General features: G+C 44.2%; 1 protein-coding gene across 8 annotated transcripts in view; it reads right to left on the bottom strand.

The window, feature by feature from the left end:
• Window positions 1–329: 329 nt before the first annotated feature.
• Window positions 330–17,172, bottom strand: part of KMT5B (lysine methyltransferase 5B) — a 164,789-nt gene continuing 147,946 nt past the window's right edge. For all 8 annotated transcript variants that reach the window (XM_063945059.1, XM_063945057.1, XM_063945061.1 and 5 more), the window contains 2 exons: window positions 4,780–4,970; window positions 330–3,257 (listed from right to left, as the gene is read on the bottom strand). In XM_063945059.1, coding sequence (XP_063801129.1) covers window positions 1,792–3,257; window positions 4,780–4,970 — 1,657 coding nt within the window. In that variant the 3' untranslated portion in view covers window positions 330–1,791. The remainder of the gene's footprint in view (window positions 3,258–4,779; window positions 4,971–17,172) is intronic.

Raw genomic sequence — 17,172 nt, 5'->3', positions numbered from 1 at the left:
ACAGGTCACACAGCCAAAAGATGGTGTTTTTAATCTGGGCTATATTACGGGGCTCAAACCTTAAAGGCACATAAAATTGTTATCACCATGTACAGGCAAAATATCAGGTGTACGTTCAGGGTAAATTTAAAGAACAACAGAACAGTTTTGCTTTTTTTATGTAAATGAAGCCCAAAAATAAATAATGCTATACTTGGCCTGTAACAGTGTAGAATTTGCTCAGTTTAAATATAAAGTGAAATTATATTTAGAAAATTAGGTACATTGCAAAAGACCAGAAAATGTATCTGTTCATAAAATGGGCAAAAACGGTCCAGTCATTAAGCGACTAAATTAAGACCATTACTTTATTAGTGTTCACATTCACCATTTCACAAGCGAATATAACATAAAATGAGCCGATTAGTGCGTATTACACAGTCATATTGAATGTTTTTCTCTTAAAAAGGTGTAGCTTTACTCAAATTAGTTAGGACCTGTTGCAGTACTGTACATTTTCGCCCATTTGTGCTTGCTGTGCCTAGGGGAGATCATGATCCGAAAGCAAAAACAAGCAAAATCATTCATTAAAAAACAAAGTCAAATCAGTAATTAAATTTCAGTATACAATTTCCTATTTTATTGACATGAGAACTTAACTTAGAAACCTGTATCTGTTATAGTAAATCAACTTTTATGGCAGAAATAAAAATCCTCACAACACACATATTTACAATAGTATTTACATGTTAAGGTTTATACAAGAGAAAAACATACCTTTAGCTTACTATCAGACGAAAGGTTTAAAATGTTCAGTCCGTTCTAGTTTTGCCAAAGTGCAACAGAAGATGAATATATATATATATATATATATATATATATATATATATAAAAAGAAAACAAAAATGACAGCTGCATTTATATGGGTACATTTCTTCCTTGTCACATTTTTTATTTCACAGCATTTTTTTCCATGAAAAAATAAGCACCAATTATTCTTGCAAAGAACAATTTTATCTAGAAATTGTTGAAAAGTGTTAAATACAAGTATTGTTTTTTTATTTATATAACAAGCAATAAATACACCATATCCAAACTTTTATTCTGCATACGGCTAGACCCCGTACATAAAATGTGCTAAAAGGATAAAGCAAACACCATTTAGAATTTTTCTCAAATTTTTCATTTTTAAGAAATCAAATTTGACCTCTAATGAAGAGTTTGCTACTAACAAAGGCCACAGACAGTACTTTTAGGATAGAATTACATTACAAAATAGACTTCTGACAGGAGAACTTATGGAGGACAAGATATCAAGCAAATAAATTTGAAAGCTGTAAATACATTGCTGGTGATAATAAACATACTAAAAAAACTTAATGACACTACTGTGATTTTTGTTAAAATATTTATGATACTGTAGAGTTCCTATGACCTGGGTAGTATGATTGGGTAGCCACAATATTAGATTTTATTGTCCCGTGTGTAAAGTTTACTATCTCTATACATTTCCCTCCCATAATATACAATAGGACACGCTTTTTTGTTTTTTGCCTTTTAACTCAAAATTGCACATAAGACTGTTAAAAAGTACAGTAAAAATCAAAAAATGCAAGTCCGCTGTACACTTTCTACAATTTCAATTCAGAGTGGACTAACAATACATAAGTGCAGTCTCTAAAACGTAGTTTTTTAGTTCAGGAATAATTGAATGGAATAAGTTTTCTTTTTTTTTTTTAAGTAATGAGTAAAAATTACTGTTCTGGTCAATTAAAAAAAAAAAAAAAAAAAGAACTTTATAAAATGGGTGTTTCACGCATTAAGCCTTAAAGACTGATCTTCTCTCCTCCGGGAAGATATATCAATGTCGATAGAGTCCTTCCCTACAATAAGCCTCAAACGTTTTGCTGGTGGGAGAGGAATAAAGTCGTCTTCAAATTCATCATCATATTCATCATCGTCTTCTTCACCCTCTTCTTCACTTGAAGATTCCTCCACACTCTCTTGCTCGTAATGATCATAATCATCAACTTCCATCCTTGTACCCAATAGTGATAACGTGTCACTACAATACACTCCATTGTCATGCAGTTCCTCTGGAAAAGACATTCTGCTTTCTTCTTCTCTCTTTAACTGGATCTTTAATTTTGTCGAACTGCTCCCTGATCCTGAGTGAAAACCATTGTTTAGTTTTGCTACATATAAGTTGTTGTCCTTTTCATGGTCTTTACTTAATTTAATGCTAATTTTTGATGAGCTCATTCCTTCATTCTCCTTTTCCGTTTTGCTGCTGTTGCTGTCATGACGTCTGCGAAGTGTTAGTTTTGGAATTCCAGTGCTATTTTCAAGAATTAATTGTGCGTCATATCTTGTGATGCGCCTGCTTTTTTTACTTTTAACAGTTCTAATGGTATCTTTTGTCCTTATTTCTGATGTGACCACAGGGCAATCTGAGGATTTTCGCAGATCTGTATAATCAGCAGGACTATCAGAAACAGCACCTCCTACACCAGAGTCGCAAGGCGAGTTTTCTAAATCAGACAAAGTATTAGCTTTGTCAGAGGTTTCAAAAACTGAATTTGACGCTTCTGTGCAAGTAGCTTGCTTCAAGTGTCTGTTCCATCTAGATTTCCTTTTAGAGTAACACAAACCATTTTTCTTATATCTACTGTCCTGTCTTTTTGAGGTTTCTTGAGCAAGTTCATTTTTATGAACCAACTGACCTTGAGGATCAGTTCTGTGCAACAGTGTATCACTCCCAGTGCTGCTTCTAGAACCATCCAAAGTGTTTGGCAGAAGCTTGGCATCGGTTGTTTCCATGGAGTTTCTTGTTCTTATAGAACTTCGTGTTATATATGTACACGAAGACGATTCACCATGAGTGCCTTTCAAAGAATTCAGTTTATATTCTCTTGCTGCATGTCTTGTCAAACAACCAGTAGTTTCTTTCAGCTTTGCTGGTGCCCCACTCTCTTTATCCCTTTTAATGGGGATGTTCTTATACAAAACTACTTTAGGTTCTTTAAGTACTAGGTTTCCTACTTCAAGCTTTTTTGAAGCATTTCTTTGCTCAGATCGTTTGAAGTGATTTCGCATTCTGATTTTAGAATGTAAAGGCTTTACAGGCTTTCTCAGTCTCTTTGGTACCCTGGAATTATTTGTGTGAGTGTGTTTGGATGAGGTAGAAGAGGATGAAACTGAAATTTGTGACATAGACTGTCTTGTCAAGGTTCTACTTTTCCCGTTCTTCTTCGCAATTGAAGATTTTTTGTTTCTTGCTGCAAGACACAAACAATATAAACTTTAATGAAAATGCCCACAATTACATTTGAAAAACATGGCTTGTGTTACACATTACCAAGATATATCCAAGAGCTCTTTCCATTTATGACAATTTCTCAGCTGGTCCAATAGACTGACATGTCATGTCTATCCTGCTGCCAGAGCAAATTGAGCAATTAGTCCATGTTTGGTCATTCCATTTATTAGCCTCACCTTAATTTTTCCCATTCAGCAAGGGATAATTCAATACATTTAGACTTATAATTTATTTAAGCAACACAGACTGCAAGTCGGCGTGATTAATAAGTCTATCTCCATGCTGTCAAAATAAGTTATGCTTCTAAAATTCATAGTTATTCAACAGTGGCTTACATTTTTTAAAAACCCGATACCCATAATTTTCACAAAAATGTTGTAGTAAAACTAGTGGTAGCTTACACTTTTGCTCTAAGCAGTGAAAGTGTTTTGTTTTTGTTTTTTGTATAGGTATTTTTTTTACTCCATGAAATAATATAACATTTACCCTAACATTAACTTAAGCCTGATGACTTCTTTAAAACAAGAAATCAAGTGATCTGAACTATAGGTCGACACACATTATGTCAACAGTCATTAGGTCAACAGTCAAAAATCGACATATGAAAGGTCGACACTGGAAAAGGTTGACATGTTCATATGGTCGACATGACAGTGGTCAACATGTTTTTTTGGACTTGTTCCGTCCTTGACTATCCATGTCACAAATCATAACCTTTAGTAACCTTGTGGCAAGTGGAGCATTTCTACAAATGGTGGTCCAAGATGAACAAATTATCCACACTAACCCCAAAAATGCAACAACAACAAAAAAGCGTGTAAACTATTTTGTGTCAACCATTGTCATGTCGATCTTTTGACCCTGCCCAGCTTTCGTATGTTGACCTTTTGTCCGTGTCAACCATATGGGTCGGCCTAATTATTGTAGTCCTAATGAATGTAGATCTTCTATACCACTCCCAGAAATCACAGTTCTGTTTTTAACAAATATGTTCCATGTGCTAAGCTACAATCCAAAAATCTGGTGTATAGTTTATTACAGAATAAAAAACCAGACAATGCAAAGAGGCTTAATTCTATACAAAATTACCCAACAATTATTTCTACTGAATCACTGGCATCTACACACAATGGGGGGAATTCAAATGAGAGCAGGGTTTAGAATGGGCTTCCCCGTGCGTTAAACACCATTAGAGCGCATTTTCTAGCTGACTTTTCTTCGCAGTTCCTGAAGCTGTGAGGAAAAGTCCACCTCTGGATTTAACGATCGGGGTAAACCCCACTAATTAATTTGACCAGCACAGGTAAACCCAGCAGCTAACTGAATTCCCCCTCATTGAATGGCAAGAAATAGTGTTCAGGTGAAGCATTAAATAAGTATCCATGCCACATATTAACCTACCCACAAACTAAAAATAAAATAAAACTACTGCGATCTTCATACACTTAAGAAGAAAATGGAGTTCTATTTGCAATTCTTACTTGATTTTTCCTGAGATGTGTCAGCATCCGTGTTGGAGCTGACCGACTGGTCATCTGAGTTTTTGCTGCCGTCACCAAGCTTTTTGAGTCTGTTTAAACGTTTGTCTGTTTCCCTCAGTCCGTATTTACTGTTGATCACAGGAGGCGGCTCATTAAGTCCAACTCGGGATTTAAAAGCACCAGTCGCCCGCCTGTTAAGATAATTCTTTTAGGTTAAGATTACGCTTTTAGTCTATCATTTTCTTGCAAAACAATTAATATAATCCTACTGTATATAATAAAATAGTTCCCACATAACCAAAGTAATAACAGAATATAAACTAAAATCACGTCTATATGTGACAAAGAATCCGTCCACTGACCAAAAAAAAAAAGAAGAAACACAAAAATAAAAGTTACAACTTAAAATACTTCATACATTCACAAAAAATTAGTAGGGTGTATTTTACATGTGCATTAACATGGTCTACCCAAGACTCATACAAGTTGCACATTACAAAATATATAGAATTTTTCATGGCAAATTAAATTCCCAAATACAAATAAGATGACTTCGGTGACACATAACGGAGCCTCAAATATTTTGTAGTCACATATGTTGCGGAAGCACTCCAATGAATGAGGTTCTTTCACAAAGCTATGTTTCCCTACCAATAATTTAAAAATAGTATGGAGATCAGACAAGGACTTGATTGATGATATAGGAAATCTTAACTCTTTAAACAGGTCTGTAGCTCCTTCCTCTCTATACACTTTTCTAGGCGCAAAAGCGATAGCAGCCTCAGTTTTAATTAGTGGAGGAGCTTTTTATGCACTACAGGGCATCATCATGCATTTTATTTATTTATCTAATCTGTCCACAGAAACCTGCAGTAGTCAGAAGAGTTCCTTTGGAAGCCTAGCATAGTTCTGGAGGCACTACAAGGATCAGAGCAGGGAGATCTTCAACAGATGTATAACCAATTCGGGCTCTCACTCCCAACAATGTCGTCTTTAATGGTGAGCAGTCACTGCCACTGATAATAGTGACTAGGGCTTCTGCTATTGTCTTGCCTCCAAAGAGGTTCCTTGAGTGCGTTTCTAGAACACCAAGTTTTCAGGTTCTAAGACTAAGGTTAGGGTTAGAGGTTTTGAATTATCACTGCAGAGGCCAATTAAAGTCTCCTGCAACTAGAAAAAAATCTTTTAACATCCCAACTACATCATGCAATAATATTAAAGTTTGAGGGCGTAGTGGCCGCTGATTCTGACTTGAGAGTTCCCTGCAAATCCACTGTTCATGGATATTTAAGTTCAGGCAGTGAGTGTATCAAGCACTTGACATCCCAGAAAGGAAGATACTGTTGGTTCCCAATGCTACACTAGACGATAAAGTAAAAGATCTCGCTCAGAAGGGCCAATCTGAGCGAGATCTTTTACAATCTCGTCCAGTGTGTACACTCAATGTCGTCAACGATGCACGCTCCCGCTCATTGTTAACGGCCCCCTCCCTCATCTGAAAATGTACAGACGAGGGAGGTCCTCGTTAAAGACAGCCATGCTGCAGATGCAGCATGGCTGTCATTCCCCCCGCCATCGCTCCCTTCCCAACTGGCATTGGCAAGTGTGTATGCACTTGCCGACATCAGCACACCGCCAGGTCCCCGCCGCCACCAATATCGGCAGGGATAATGTAGTGTGTAAGGGGCTTTACATCGATCAGTGTGTGTGTACACCTCCTGTTAGCAGACCATTTTGATGATGTCCAGGTCTACCACCATCCCTTGGCGGATGACATGGATCAGAGGATGGAGGGCACCCTTAACTTAATTTCTCATACGTCCTAGAGGATGCTGGGGACACTTCAAGAACCATGGGGCATAGACGGGATCTGAAGGAGACATGGGCACCCCAAGACTTTGAATGGGTGTGAACTGGCTCGTCCCTCCATGCCCCTCCTCCAGACCCCAGTTAGATTCTGTGCCCAGGCAGACTGGATGCACACTGAGGAGCTCTACTGAGTTTCTCTGAAAAGACTTTATGTTAGGTTTTTTATTTTCAGGGAGGATTACTGGCAACAGGCTCCCTGCTTTGTGGGACTTAGGGGAGAGAAGTCAGACCTACTTCTGATGAGTTTAAAGGCTCTGCTTCTTGGCTACAGGACACCATTAGCTCCTTAGGGTTTGGAACACTAGGTACGCCTAGGGGTTCACTCCCGGAGCCCGCCGTCACAGGTGAGTAGAAGAAGAACTGAAGACTTCAGTGACGGCTCTGAGGTGCCGCACAGCGATCGCGCTGCGCGCCATGCTCCCACTCACACAGCGGCACTGCAGGGTGCAGGGCAGGGGGGGGCGCCCTGGGCAGCATAAAAACCTCTTTTTAAGCTGGCAGAAGTGGAACAGAGTGCCTAGGCACTAGGTACAATCATTTATTTAAAAAATAGCGGGGCTGAAGCGTGCCATTAAGGGGGCGGGGCTTAACCCTCACAGCTCTCATCAGTGCCATTATCTCTCACAGAAGCTGCAGAGACGCTGGTCCTTTCCTCCTGCCACTGTACAAGTAACAGGGTGCAAAACGTGGGGGCACAGTAATTTGGTGCAGTTATAAGTTATCATAAAAGCGCTACAGGTCTGGGGCTTAATTTTAAGTTTTCAGAACCGGGATTGAGCGCTGGGTTGTGAGCTGGCAAACTCCCTCTGTGTTTCTCTGACAGGCTTTACTGTGGGTCTGTCCCCTATTTGCCCTGTGTGTCTGTGGGTGTCTGTACACGTGGGTCGGCATGTCTGAGGCTGAGTGCTCTTCGCAGGAGGAGACTGTGTTAGGGGCAGAAACGGCTGTGGGAGTGACCCTGTTGGCACCGCCGACCCCTGATTGGGTATATGCGTTGAATGCCTTAAATGCTAATGTGGCTCTTATTAATAAGAGATTAGATAATAGGATTTTGGTACTTACCAGGTAAATCCTTTTCTTTGAATCCATAGGGGGCACTGGAGTACTCTTGGGATATGGACGGCTTCCGCAGGAACAGGGCACTGAATATTTAAATTTAGAACTCTCCACCCCTCCATATCCCCGAGTACCTCAGTGTTGTTTACTGAGCCGAACATGAGCTATAGAGAGGTTGACAATGGAGAATTACATATAACATAACGGACAACAATAAAGTGGACACATAACGTTACTGACAACTAAACAGTTGGCACCATAACCGATAGAACTTGAAACTTTGAACCAGTCGGTGAGAATGTGTTACCATAAGATCCCCTGAACTTATCACAAACCAGGTAAAACTGCTCTGGGTGGGCGTCCAGTGCCCCCTATGGATTCAAAGAAAAGGATTTACCTGGTAAGTACCAAAATCCTATTTTCTTTTTCATCCACTAGGGGTCACTGGAGTACTCTTGGGACGTACCAAAGCTTCCCTCGTGGGCGGGAGAGCTGTTTGGCACCTGTAACACTAGGCGGCCAAAGCTAGACGCTGATGCCGCAAACGTATCAAACTTGTAAAAGCGCACAAATGTGTGCACTGATGATCAAGTAGCCGCACGGCAAAGCTGCGTCGTAGAAGCCCCACGACCAGCTGCCCATGAAGTTCCCACAGAACGTGTGGAGTGAGCTGTTACTGATGTAGGCGGCTGTAACCTAGCATGAAGGTAAGCCTGACGTATGGTCAGTTTTATCCATCTGGATAAGGTCTGCTTAGAAGCTGGCCAACCCATTTTGGCAGCATCATAGAGAACAAACGGGTGGTCTTCAGTATGCCGGCTGTCGGATTCCCGGCTCACAGTATACCGGCGCCGGGATCCCGACAGCCGGCATACCGACACTTATTCTCCCTCGTGGGGGTTCACGACCCCCCTGGAGGGAGAATAAAATAGCGTGGCGCGCGCAGCGAGCCCGCAAGGAGCTCATTTGCGCTCGCCACACTGTCGGTAAGCCGGCGGACGGGCTCCCGGCGCCGGTATGCTGGTCGCCGGGAGCCTGACCGCCGGCAATCCGTAGTGAACCCGAACAAACAACGTATCCGTCTTACGAACTGTAGACGTTCGGGATACATAAACGCGTAATGCACTTACCACATCCAAAGTTCCAGAATTTCCTGTTAACACAGGAACTACTATTGGTTGATTGATGTGGAAAGATGACACTACCTTTGGTAAGAAAGCGGGATTCGTCCGAAGTTCCGCTCTGTCATCATGAAACACCAAATACGGTGGCTTGCATGACAAGGCACCCAAATCTGAAACACGCCTTGCTGAAGCTAAGGCTAGTAGAAATTTTTTTTCCAAGTGAGAAACTTAATATCTACTTGTTGTAAGGGTTCAAAATATGAAGACTGTAAGAAATCTAAAACCAGATTCAAGTCCCATGGCGCTGTAGGTGGAATGAATGGAGGCTGTACTCTGAGGACACCTTGCAGAAAATGTGTACAGACGGCAATAGAGCCAATCGCCTTTGAAAGTAAATTGACAGAGCAGATACCTGCACCTTTAGTGTAGATAAACGCAGTCCTCTATCTAACCCCGTCTGTAGAAATAACAAAAGACGGGATAACTTGAAAGACGATGTCGGAAACTTCTGAGCTTGACACCAACCTATATAGGCACGCCAAATTCTGTAATAATGAGCTGCCGTAACCGGCTTCCTAGCACGTAACATGATTGGTACAACCGATTCTGGAATGCCCTCTCTTCTTAAGAGGGCGGTCTCAACAGCCACCCCGTCAAACGCAGCTGCGGTAAATCGGGGTAAAGGAACGGACCCTGTTGTAACAGTTCCGGACGTAGTGGGAGCGGCAAAGGATCGTCTGCGAGTAGACCGCGGAGATCAGAGAACCAAGCTGTCCGAGGCCAATGAGGCGCCACTAGTATGACTGTGGCGGACTCTCTTTTGATCCGTTTTAGCAACAGAGGGAGCAGCGGAAACGGTGGAAACAGATACACGAGGCTGTACGGCCACGCGATTGTGAGAGCATCCACCGCCACTGCCTTTGGATCTCTCGTTCTGGACACATACTGGGGCATTTGGTGATTGTGGAGAGATGCCATCAGGTCCACTTGAGGGTAACCCCACCTTTGGACCAACATGTGAAACACTTCTGGATTTAATGCCCATTCTCCTGGATGAAAATCCCGACGGCTGAGATAATCCGTCTCCCAGTTGTCCACTCCCGGAATGAACACTGCCGACAATATCACTTGGTGATGCTCGGCCCAATTGAGGATTCGAGCTACTTCCCGCATGGCCATGCGGCTTCTCGTTCCTCCTTGTTTGTTGATGTACGCAACTGCCGTCGCATTGTCTGACTGCACCTGGACAATATTAGACCGAAGCATGTGCACTGCTTGTCGTAGCGCATTGTAAATTGCCCGGAGTTCCAGGACATTTATAGACCACAATCTTTTGTGATCCGCCCAGAGACCCTAGAGCTGACAATTTTGAACTACAGCTCCCCAACCTCTGAGACTCGCGTCCGTCGGTTAGATTGTGTACTTTAAGCCAACAGAGTAGAGATACTCTGGCCCGTGGCGACAACCTCACCCTGTGGTGAATCTGCAGATGCGAGCCCGACCACTCTGCGAGCACATCCAGTTGAAAAGGGCGTGAGTGAAATCTTCCGAACTGAAGCGCCTCGAAAGCCGCCACCATTGTGCCTAAGAGGCGAATGCACAAATGTACCGAGACTGTGCGCGGCTTGAGCACTAATTGTACCAGATGACGAATAATCTGTACTTTCTGTTCTGGTAAGTAAATTCTTTGATTTACCGTATCGAGAATCATACCTAGGAATTGAAGTAGTTGAGACGAAATTAGATGTGATTTCTTGAAGTTGACAATCCAACCGTGCTGAACTAGTACATTGTACGTGAGCAACGCATGTTGGAGGAGCCTCTGTTGAGACGGAGCTTTGACGAGCAGATCGTCCAAGTACGGAACTATTATCACTCCCAGGGATCTGAGATGAGCTATCATCACAGACATCACTTTGGTGAATACCCGAGGCGCTGACGAGAGGCCAAACGGTAGAGCCTGAAACTGGTAATGGTTCTGCCGTATCGCAAAACGCAAGAACCTCTGATGAGGTGGCCAAATCGGAATGTGTAAGTACCCATCTTTGAGATCCAGCGCAATCATGAATTCCTGTGGCTCTAAACCTGCAATTACTGACCGCAGAGATTCCATCTTGAAGCTGTAGTAAGTGACGTACTGATTGAGGCCCTTTAAGTTCAATATTGGCCTGACCGAGCCATCTGGCTTTGGTACCAAAAACAGACTGGAATAATAACCCTGACCTCCTTGTTGTACAGGGACCGGAATCAAAACCGCTTAATCCAGCATGGACTGAATGGCAATTTGCAGAACCGCCCTCTTGTCGTCCGAGAGAGGCAGTCCTGTCTTGAAAAAACGCATTGGCAGGAGACAGGCAAACTCTATTTTGTAACCTTTTAACACTAAATTGCGGATCCACCCATCTGTGGATGTCTGGAACCACGCCAAATGGAACGTCTGAAGGCGTGCTCCCACAATTGGAGATCCGAGATGGGCTGGGTGCCCGTCATGCCACTGGCTTGTCGGTGACCTTAGCGTCCTGACGACTGGTGTTGGTTTGTTGGAAACCACGTCCTCGACCTCGTCTACCAGGCGTGGCTGTTCCTCTACCATGGCCTCGAAAGGGCTGAGGTCTAAGAGATTTGAACGCCGGGCCAGAGTATTTCCGTCTAGGTACAGTTGGAGGCAATGGCAAGAAAACAGACTTTCCTCCCGTGACCTCAGAAATCCATTTGTCCAATTCAGGACCAAACAACTTCTCGCCACCGTAAGGTAACGCCTCTATACCTCTTTTGACCTCTGCCTCCGCTTGCCAAGAACGCAGCCAGAGTGCTCGTCGTACTGTAACATACGTAGATGAAATGCGAGAAGTGAGCTGACAGACGTCAATAGAAGCTGTACATAGATACTCAGCAGCTTCACAGATTTGATCAGCAAGAAGTATAAGGTGATCGTCATGTAGGGCAGACTTGAGTTCTGTTATCCATACAATTAGCGCCTTAGTGACCCAAATGCCAACCAACCCAGGTCTAAGCAACACTCCTGCTGCTATATACATGGACTTTAGCATTGCTTCTATTTTACGGTCTGAAGGGTCTTTAAGCGTAGTAGCTGTTGGTACTGGTATGGTTAATCTCTTTGTAAGTTTTGACACAGACAAATCCACCATTGGCGGATTCTCCCATGTACATGTCACAGACTCTGGAAACGGGTAACTAGACTTAAATCTGCGAGGTAAAGAAAACCGTTTATCTGGATTCTTTCGTGTTTCTACTAACATCTTATTAAGAGATTCCGAAACAGGAAAACACATTGGAGATCTCTTTCGTTTAGTAAAGACGACCTCATCATTTGTCAGAGGCTCCTCAGTTTCTGTAAACTTCAGAGACTGACGCACCGCTCTGATGAGATTATCAATGCCTGGGCTGTCAAGATCTTCACTATCTGACTGCTGGTCTACTTCGCCCTCCTCACCCTCATCTTGCGCAGTGAGGTCTGGCATAGAATCCTCAGAATGCAACATAGCAGAAACTGGTAAATCATAAGACAAATTAAATTTATCCTTTCTACCCAAAATGGACTTGGACATTTGGCAAGACTGAGACCCCTCCGGTAGTTCTGGCGGTCTCACAAGAGACTCAGATCTTGCCGCTTCCCGCTCTTGTCGAGCGGCGGCCAATTCTGATTGCAATCCAGCCATGACCTGTGTTAGAATAGCCCATGGAGGTTCCGGCAATGAAACCGGTTTTGAAACCGGAGCGGAAATTGTATTCGTAGCTGAATCCACAAAACATACTGTACATGTGGTAGATCCATCCGGCAACACACTCTTACAGACATTGCAGTGAAACTGCTTTTTGGTTTTTGCTGGTGCCTTACTCATTATGCAGACAGACAATACAATATACAAAGACAGACAACTTGCACGACTCAGTAAAAGTGTACTAAGGAGTGTATAATATATATATATATATATATATATATATATATATATATATATATATATATATATATATATAGCTGCAGTGCAGTGCACGCGGCCAGTACTATATCAAACCTGATACGAAATTCCCACTAACACCCCTGCGCCATCCGGTGGAGTAGAGATGTAGGGCAGGAACGTTCTGGAATCACAAACAAGAAGACACAGGAAGCATGGTTAAAATGGCCCCCATGCCATGCTTACACTGATAATCACAGTATAGGTTATAACATACATCTGTATAACCTGTAACCACTTGTAGCAAAACTAACTCTGTTAACATAGGCATAACAGCCTATGTAATCACTGTTAAAAACCCATGCAGCCTATGTTACCTCTGTTATAAGCTACCCAGCCTCTATATTGCTCACTTTCTCCCCCCTTGCAGCAGCGCTGCCTGTGAGGAGACTTCTCCCCCCTCCTGTGTATGCCGGGAAGCGGGTCCTGTAAGCCGGAGATGGAGTGCAGGGAGCCGGGGAGCGTACTCAGCGGGTAGAGCGGCCGTGCTGCAGAAGTGCGGCCGGCGGTTGTGAGCGGCGTGCGGCGGGTCTGAGCGGCGGTGTAGCGGCTCTTGGCGGGCGCTAGTCGGAGCGGCTGTGACGGGCGCTGAGTCCCGTACAGCGGCTGGGCCGGGCGCCTGTTATGAGCGGCAGGTGTGGGCGGCGTGATCAGAAAAGACTTTCCCCACACAGCGGGGCGGCAGCGTGCGCTGGCCGCCCCGTCCCCCCAGCATACCTCGTCTCCTGTAGGGAGGGCTGCGACGGGGCTTCTTTCTGTAAGCTCCGTCCAGCTCTTGCTGCAGTCAGTGAGTGAGCTGCGTGTGGCTGTGAGGGTGCTCTATGTGAGGACCGACACGCCATGCGCTGCCTCTGTGCAGCGGCACTATCCCGGATCCACGTTTTTTTATAAACTGGGAAGGGATGTGCTGAGTTTAAAAAATGAAGATCAAAAATAAAAATAAAAATGAAAAATAAATTCAAAGTAATTGTGTGGAGCTCCACACAACCCTGTTAGTGCAGTGAGCACAGAAAAAACACTGAGGTACTCTGGGATATGGAAGGGAGGAGAGTTCTAAATTTAAATATTCAGTGCCCTGTTCCTGCGGAAGCCGTCCATATCCCAAGAGTACTCCAGTGACCCCTAGAGGATGAAAAAGAAAAATCTGACTCTCAGAACCAGGCATGGAAGAAGTCTGTGGAGGATGTGTTATCACAGGTCCAAACCCCCTCCGGGTCACAAACGTTCGTTTGCTCAGTTGGCGGACACAGATACTGACACGGACACTGACTCCAGTGTCGACTATAATGAGACCAGATTGGACCCAAAATTGGCTAAGAACTTTCAGTACGATTGTGGCAATAAGTGTTACATATCACTGATGACCCTGCGGTTCCTGATACTAGGGTCTGTATGTATAAAAGAAAGAAACCGGAGGTAACGTTTCTGCCCTCTCATGAACTGAATATACGTTTTTTGAAACAATGTGGGAAAATCCTGATAAAAAGTTTCAGATTCCCAAAAGGATCCAGGTGACGTATCCGTTCCCCTCTGGGGATAGGGATAAATGGGAGTCATCCCCCATTGTGGACAAGGCCCTGTCAAGGTTATCAAAAAAGGTGGCGTTACCGTCTCCGGACACGGCAGCCCTAGATAGGGATAGTATCCTTTTAACGCTGGGTTATATCAGGGATGCTGCAGCATACCTGAAGGAAGCGACAAGAGATATTGGCATTTTGGGATCGAAAGCCAATGCTATGGCTATTTCAGTTAGGAGGGCATTGTGGATTCATCAATGGAATGCTGATGCTGACTCAAAGAAAACTATGGAGTCTCTCCCATATAAAGGTAGCGTCTTGTTTGGTGATGGTCTCACTGATTTGGTATCTACGGCTACCGCGGGTAAGTCGTCATTTTTGCCTTATGTTCCTCCACAGCAAAAGAATACTAACCAGTTTCAGATGCAGTCCTTTCGGCCAAATAAATACAAAAAGGGCTGAAGTTATTCCTTCCTTACTAATAGAGGAAGAGGTAAAGGTAAAAGATCTCCTGCCGTGGCAGGGTCCCAGAAGCAGAAGTCCTCCCCTGCTTCTGCCAAATTCACCACATGACGCTGAGGCTCCTCTGCGGGAGTCCGCACCGGTGGAGACACGTCTACAACTCTTCAGCCAGTTCTGGGTTCGTTCGGGCCTGGACCCATGGGTGTTAGAAATAGTGTCCCAAGAGTACAAACTAGAGTTTCAAGACGTTCCCCCTCGACGATTTTTCAAATCGGCCTTACCAGCTTTTCCTCCGGACAGAGAGGTGGTATGCGATGCATTACAAAAGCTGTGTCAAAATCAAGTGATTATCAAGGTGCCCCCGTCACAACAGGGAGAGGGCTTTTATTCAAGCCTGTTTGTGGTCCCGAAGCCAGACGGCTCGGTCAGACCAATTCTGAACCTAAAATGCCTCAATTTCTATCTAAAAAAGTTCAAATTCAAGATGGAGTCTCTCAGAGCATGATCTCCAGTCTGGAAATAGGGGATTTTATGGTGTCGGACGACATAAAGGATGCCTACTTACACATCCCCATATATCCACCGCATCAGGCTTACCTGAGGTTTGCCTTTCAGGATTGTCATTACCAGTTTTAGACGTTGCCGTTTGGTCTGTCCACGGCTCCGAGGGTTTTCACCAAAGTAATGGCGGAAATGATGGTTCTCCTGCGCAAGGAAGGAGTCACAATTATCCCGTACTTGGACGATCTCCTGATAAAGGCGAGATCCATGGACCAATTGCTGCAGAGCATTACGACTTCCTTGTCAGTTCTACAACAACATGGTTGGCTCCTAAACTTGCCAAAGTCACAGTTGAGTCCGACGAAACGACTGTCGTTTTTGGGAATGATTCTGGACACGGAATTACAGAAAGTTTTCCTTCCAGAAGAGAAGGCTCTGGAAATTCAGAGTCTGGTCAAAAAATTCTGAAACCAGCGAGAGTGTCAATCCATCAATGCACTCGGTTGCTGGGGAAGATGGTTGCGGCCTACGAGGCCATTCCATTTGGCAGGTTCCATGCCAGAGTGTTTCAGTGGGATCTGTTGGACAAGTGGTCCAGATCCCATCTGCACATGCACCGGAAAATAATCCTGTCCTCCAAGACCAGAATCTCGCTCCTGTGGTGGCTGCACAGCACTCACCTCCTAGAGGGACGCAGGTTCGGGATCCATGATTGGATCCTAATGACCATGGATGCGAGTCTCTGAGGCTGGGGAGCGGTCACACAAGGGGAAACTTTCCAGGGAAGATGGTCAAGCCAGGAAGTTTCCCTACACATAAACGTTCTGGAGTTAAGGGCCATTTACAACGGCCTTCTTCAAGCGGAACGTCTTCTTCGCAACCTGCCTGTCCTGATACAGTCGGACAATATAACAGCGGTAGCGCACATAAACCGCCAGGGCGGAACAAAGAGCAGAGCGACAATGGCAGAGGCCACAAAAGTTCTCCGCTGGGCGGAAAGACATACAAGCGCTCTGTCGGCGATATTCATTCCAGGAGTGGACAACTAGGAAGCAGACTTCCTCAGCAGACACGATCTCCATCCGGGAGAGTGGGGTCTTCATCAAGAGGTCTTCGCAGAAGTGACGAGTATTTGGGGAATTCCTCAAATAGACATGATGGCGTCTCGCCTCAACAAGAAACTTCAGAGATAATGTTCCGGGTCGAGAGACCCTCAAGCAATAGCAGTGGACGCCCTAGTGACACCGTGGGTGTTTCAGTCGGTGTACGTGTTCCCTCCGCTTCCGCTCATTCCAAAGGTACTGAAGATCATAAGAAGGACAAAGGTTCAGGCGATCCTCATTGTTCCGAACTGGCCAAGAAGGTCTTGGTATCCACATCTTCAGGAATTAATCGTAGGAAATCCTTGGCCTCTTCCTCTACGAGAGGACCTGTTACAGCAGGGGCCGTGCGTGTAGCAAGACTTACCGCGGCTACGTTTGACAGCTTGGCGGTTGAACGCCGGATCCTAGCCTGAAAGGGTATTCCTAGTGAAGTCATTCCCACACTTCTTCGGGCTAGAAAAGAAGTAACGGCAAAACATTATCACCGTATCTGGAGAAAATGTGTGTCTTGGTGTGAGTCCAAGAGGGTTCCTACGGAAGAATTTCAGCTAGGCCGGTTTCTCCATTTTCTGCAAGCAGGTGTGGATGCGGGCTTAAAGTTGGGCTCAATTAAAGTACAAATTTCGGCCTTATCAATTGTCTTTCAAAAAGAATTGGCTTCCCTTCCGGAAGTTCAGACTTTCGTGAAAGGCGTGCTGCACATCCAACCTCCATTTGTGCCCCCGGTGGCACCGTGGGATCTTAACGTGGTGTTGCCGTTCCTTCAATCACATTGGTTTGA

This window comes from Pseudophryne corroboree, chromosome 11 (genome assembly GCF_028390025.1).
Source record: "Pseudophryne corroboree isolate aPseCor3 chromosome 11, aPseCor3.hap2, whole genome shotgun sequence".
NCBI classification, from domain to species: Eukaryota; Metazoa; Chordata; class Amphibia; order Anura; family Myobatrachidae; genus Pseudophryne; species Pseudophryne corroboree.
This window is presented reverse-complemented; position numbering and strand designations above follow the sequence as displayed.